General features: G+C 44.4%; 1 protein-coding gene across 1 annotated transcript in view; it reads right to left on the bottom strand.

The window, feature by feature from the left end:
* Positions 1 to 1,894: 1,894 nt before the first annotated feature.
* Positions 1,895 to 5,000, bottom strand: part of LOC125042708 (cytochrome c1-like) — a 6,220-nt gene continuing 3,114 nt past the window's right edge. The window contains exons 2-5 of the mRNA XM_047638527.1: positions 4,863 to 4,931; positions 4,190 to 4,483; positions 3,530 to 4,033; positions 1,895 to 3,316 (exon numbers count right to left, since the gene is read on the bottom strand). Of these exons, the coding sequence (XP_047494483.1) occupies positions 3,149 to 3,316; positions 3,530 to 4,033; positions 4,190 to 4,483; positions 4,863 to 4,907 (1,011 nt within the window). The 5' untranslated portion in view covers positions 4,908 to 4,931 and the 3' untranslated portion in view covers positions 1,895 to 3,148. The remainder of the gene's footprint in view (positions 3,317 to 3,529; positions 4,034 to 4,189; positions 4,484 to 4,862; positions 4,932 to 5,000) is intronic.

Genomic DNA, 5,000 nt, shown 5'->3' with positions numbered 1-5,000 from the left:
TATATCTGTGTAGTACAGTAAAGGTTCAAGGGCAAAGAATCCTCTAACCAGTGATGTGCGGTTTTTTGGCGGTTCGTGAGCCCGTTATACAAATCCGCGGTTATAATTTTATGAGTAGTTGAGGTAAAAAAGGGACACAGTTGCATTTCACAACGACTTCCTTATACTTTCGAGCGTACTTATTTCGGCGTTTTTATTAAGAATTCCCACCATGTCTTTTGTTATATGAAATATTTCGTGTTCCATTGATGGGTATTCAGTAAACACCAGTTCAACGCTGATATTCATGATTCAACAAAGTCGAGATAACAGAAAGTTTCTCAATCCCTCTGCCTTTTCATTTCTCTTGAAATATTACTTTCTCCATGTATAAGTACACACACACACACACACACACACACACACACACACACACACACACACACACATACACACACACACACGCACACATATAGTTATATATATATATATATATATATATATATATATATATATGTGTGTGTGTGTGTGTGTGTGTGTATGTGTGTGTGTGTGTGTCTGTGTGTGTGTGTATATATATATATATGCGAAAAGGATACATATGCAGATAGATAGATAACCACCGTATAATTTCAGTATATAGGGTGTGTTTATATACATAACCCTACGCACACAGTCTAGTAGATACACGCACTCAAGGAGCATGTAAGTGACGTCACAAAATCAGGGAAAGTGCCTCTCGCGATGCGCACGACAAGCAAGCCTAACGAAATGATTTATATAAAATCTCTAAAGCGCTATAATGAGGCCTATTATTGTACTGCGCTTACTCATGGTAGAGAAAGCGAGGCAGACGCTGTTGTTGAAGATCTCCAGAATTTTCTATTTATATTTCATACCGTTTTCACTGTCATTTTTGTCATTTCACTGTCGTTATCGTTATTTCGCTATTATCACTTCATTATCATTATTTTCTTGTTTCTACTTCATTTACTTTTACTTTATTTACTTTATTTATTTATTACTTCGTTATTTTTATATCGTTATCATTATTATTGTTTCGCCATTGTAATCATTATCATATACTGTCATCATGGTTGTTATCATGAATATCAGCAACTCTATTGTTAATAATTATCATCATTATCATTTATCATTGACATGATAATTTTCATCATTATCATACCTTACTATTTCAAGTTATTTATCTTAAAAGGGAGAATAAAAGGAGGAACAAATGACAAACCGACTACAAAGTTATATTTTATTACCAGAATAAAATATATACACAACGACTCATACAGACCAGACGAAGGGAATTGAAGAAGCCAGAGGATGAGGACGAAGAGAAAGGAAAGAAAGGAAGGGAAATGACGGAGGTAGGAAATAGAGAGAAGGGAATTTAGGAAAATAAGAAAAGGGTCAGGTGTTGAGAATGAAGGAAATACATGGTGAATGTGAAGATCAAAGGAAGAGGAGGAGGTGGAGCCACGAAATATAAAGATGAAGAGAAGAGGAAGAAGAAGAAAAAGGAGGAGGAGGAGGAAATGAAGACGAAAAAGATGGAGGAAAAGTATGAAAAGGGAAAAGGATGATAAGTATGACATAGTAGAAATGGCGAAGAGATGAAAGAGAAAGAGTAGGAAAAGAAGAAGAAGAAGAAGAAGAGTAGGAGGAGGAAGGTGGAGAGAAGAAAATGAAGGAGGAAGAGGAGGAGGAGGAGGAGGAGGAAGGAGAAGGAGAAGCAGGAGGAGGAGGAGGAGGAGGAGGAAGAGTAGGAGGAGGAGGAGGAGGAGAAGGAGGAGGAGGACGTGAGGAAGAGTAGGAAGAGGAGGAAGAGAAGAAGAAGAAGGAGGAGGAGGATGGGAGGAAGAGGAAGAGGAGGAGGAGGAGGTTGTGGTATAGAAATAAATAAAGAGAAACTCTTAATTAACAGAAACCGAAGAAATATAAAGAGAAGAGAAAAAGTAGAGGAAAAGGGAAGAAACTTCATAATTAGAGCACAAGATAAAAGAAAGGAGAGAGAGAAAGCAAATGAACAGCGTAGATGAGAGAGAACACAGAATACAATTGATGATGAATGAGAAATACAAAATAATGACATGATGTCTGTTAATGTGTATATGTGAATGTGTGTCTGTTTTATGTACTTGACATTATTTGTACTTGAATGTGCCATTGTTAGTGTATTACTGAAAATGTTATTAGCTATTTCAAATGTGATTTTATGAATGAGCTTATCTTTTTGATGATACTTTCAGAATTGTTTATGTTTTTTTATTCATTCACAACATCACTCTGGCTTCCGTCTGATCTATGGCACAGAGAGAACATGATTCCCACACTGCAAGACTCGAATGCACCGTATCGAACACATTCATACTTTTTTTTCTGTCAAGATGAACTTTACACATTCTTTACACATTATACTATTACACACAGACATACACACACACACACATATCTGTATCGATTTTCATATGCACATACAATGCCACAAACTTACGCATGAATACACGAATAAAAAATATAAAAAGTTAATGAACACACACACTCTAACACTCGTTCATTAACCTCATTTCCTAAAGCTTGCTTATAATATAAAATGTCCACACTTAGCGAAGCAATGATCATAAATTACGGCAAAGAACTGAAAAAAATATGAAAAAAAAAAGATTTGGAAAAAGCTCCACCATATGTGTTTCGTTTTTGTTTTTGTTATTTTTTGTGAGGGATTGTATTATTAATGATTTTGTTTGTTTTTTGTTTCGAGGGGCGAGTTCGCTGATTCTACGCTACGGGTTTAAATTGTAGTAGAAGGGTGGGGGGGGGGGGGGAGGGGAGCCGCCAGGCAATCTATTGATATGATATCACTATGCGTAAGAACACTATTGCATTATATTCTTTCCGAAGAAAAAAAAGAAAGCAAATGAGATAATTAGACAAAAAAAAAAATATATATATACCCTAACATATGACTTGCTTTCTCGAATACTTTTTTTTTTCGCGTCTAAACTCCCACAGAATCACAAAATATATTTTACTCCCTTTCCGAATGCGAAAAAAAAAAAAAAAAAAATCACCTTCCTAACACTCCAAGGGAAAGAAATGAGAATCTCGTCATCCGCGGCCGACGACTTCGACCCACGGAAGGCAGGGACAGGGAAAACTACTCCGGCACGACTCCGATCTGGGCGTTGAGGCCGTAGCTCTGCGTGGCGGCGGCGCAGTCCACGTTGTACCACCAGTCGCACACGAAGTACTGCTGGTGGAAGAGCGTGCCGTTCGGACACAGGAAGGACCCCATGTTCTGGCCGTTCAGGCAGATGTGGAATACCTGTTTGGGGGAAATGGTAATGGATCACTGAGAAGGTATAAGAGGTATAATATAAGCATGCATCGTTATATATGTGTGTGTGTGTGTATGTGTGTGTGTGTGTGTGTGTGTGTGTGTGTGTGTGTGTGTGTGTGTGTGTGTGTACGTGTCTGTGTGTGTGTGTGTGTGTGTAACGTCAACAGAATGGCGCTTGAAACCGCCGGCCGGCCTCACCTGGCACTCCGCCTCGGGGTCCGCGAAGTAGCCGCCGGTCTCCTGCGCGGCGCAGCTGAACGACGTCCGGGGCACGACCGCGTACTCGGGGTAGTCGGAGGAGCGGGCCGAGGGGGCGCTGCCGCTGTCCAGCTGCTTTGCTTCTCCTGACGAGGACGACGACGCCGCCGCCTCGATGTCGTTGCTCTTCGGTTCTTCAGCGAACTGGAGGTTGTTGGCGGCGGCCGGGGCGAAGGTCTGTGTCACGGGCGTCTCTGCGGCTGCGGACTGCTCGAAGGACGGCGCGGCAGACTCAAGGGCGGGAGGGACCTGCTCGAAGGACGGCGCGGCGGGTTCAAGGGCGGGGGGCACCTGCTCGAAGGACGGCGCGGCGAGTTCAAAGGCGTTGAAGGCGGGGGCGGCGGTGGCGGGCGCGGGCGCGGTGGAGAACTCGACGGGCTCGTCGGTCGGGAAGGAGAGGAAGCCGCCGCCGAGCTCGCCGGCGAGGGCGCTGGCGAAGGGGTCCTGGCGGGAGGCGGGGCAAGGAAGAAGGGCGAAACGAGGATTAGAGGGAAAATAAAGAGAAGTACGTATATCTGACTGACAGAAAGAGAAAAGGAAAAGCCAGTGGGGACTGACCCTCAGGACTGACCAGAACTATCCCGTGACCCATTCACTAACCTGGTTCACCTGGACATCGTCGTGGCTGTGGTCATGAGCCTCGTCGTGGGCTTCTCCGGCGCCGTGGTCACCGTGGGCGTGTTCTCCATGGTCGCCATGTTCATGATCGCCGTGTTCACCGTGGGCGTGGTCGCCATGAGCGTGATCCCCATGTTCTCCATGAGCGTGCTCGCCGTGTTCACCATGAGCGTGTTCTCCATGCCCGTGGTCTCCGTGGTCTCCGTGTTCACCGTGTTCACCGTGTTCTCCGTGGTGGCCGTGGTGTTCCAGCCCGTCGAGGAGGTTGGCAGTGGCCTGCGGAGGGCGAAGGGGGGGGGGGGTCGTTAGGTTAGTCGAAGGGGATTTTTACAGGGATGTGTATATGTTGAATAAGGAAGTTAAATGAAAGGAATAAGAAAGAACAGAGAGAGAGAGAGAGAGAGAGAGAGAGAGAGAGAGAGAGAGAGAGAGAGAGAGAGAGAGAGTGAGAGAGAGCGAGAGAGAGAGAGAGAGAGAGAGAGAGAGAGAGAGAGAGAGAGAGAGAGAGAGAGAGAGAGAGAGAGAGAGAGAGAGAGCGAGAGAGAGAGAAAGGCAAAAACAGCTACAGCTACCGAGAGACAAACTACCACCTTAAAACAAAAGTCGACAGGCGATGGGGGAGAGCGAGTGCGGCCAAAAACTACAATCAACCTACCTGAGCAGCCAGCAGGAACAGACATATCACAGCAACGGCCTTCATCTTGACTCTGGGAACTTAGGCGACCTGCAAAGACTCGTGTTAGAATTCCTTCGTGTTTTATGTGAAAGGGGAAGGGGAGGAAAAAAGGGTGTT

This window comes from Penaeus chinensis, chromosome 32 (genome assembly GCF_019202785.1).
Source record: "Penaeus chinensis breed Huanghai No. 1 chromosome 32, ASM1920278v2, whole genome shotgun sequence".
NCBI classification, from domain to species: domain Eukaryota; kingdom Metazoa; phylum Arthropoda; class Malacostraca; order Decapoda; family Penaeidae; genus Penaeus; species Penaeus chinensis.
The sequence above is the reverse complement of the archived record's forward strand: the minus strand, read 5'-3'. Positions and strand labels throughout refer to the sequence as shown.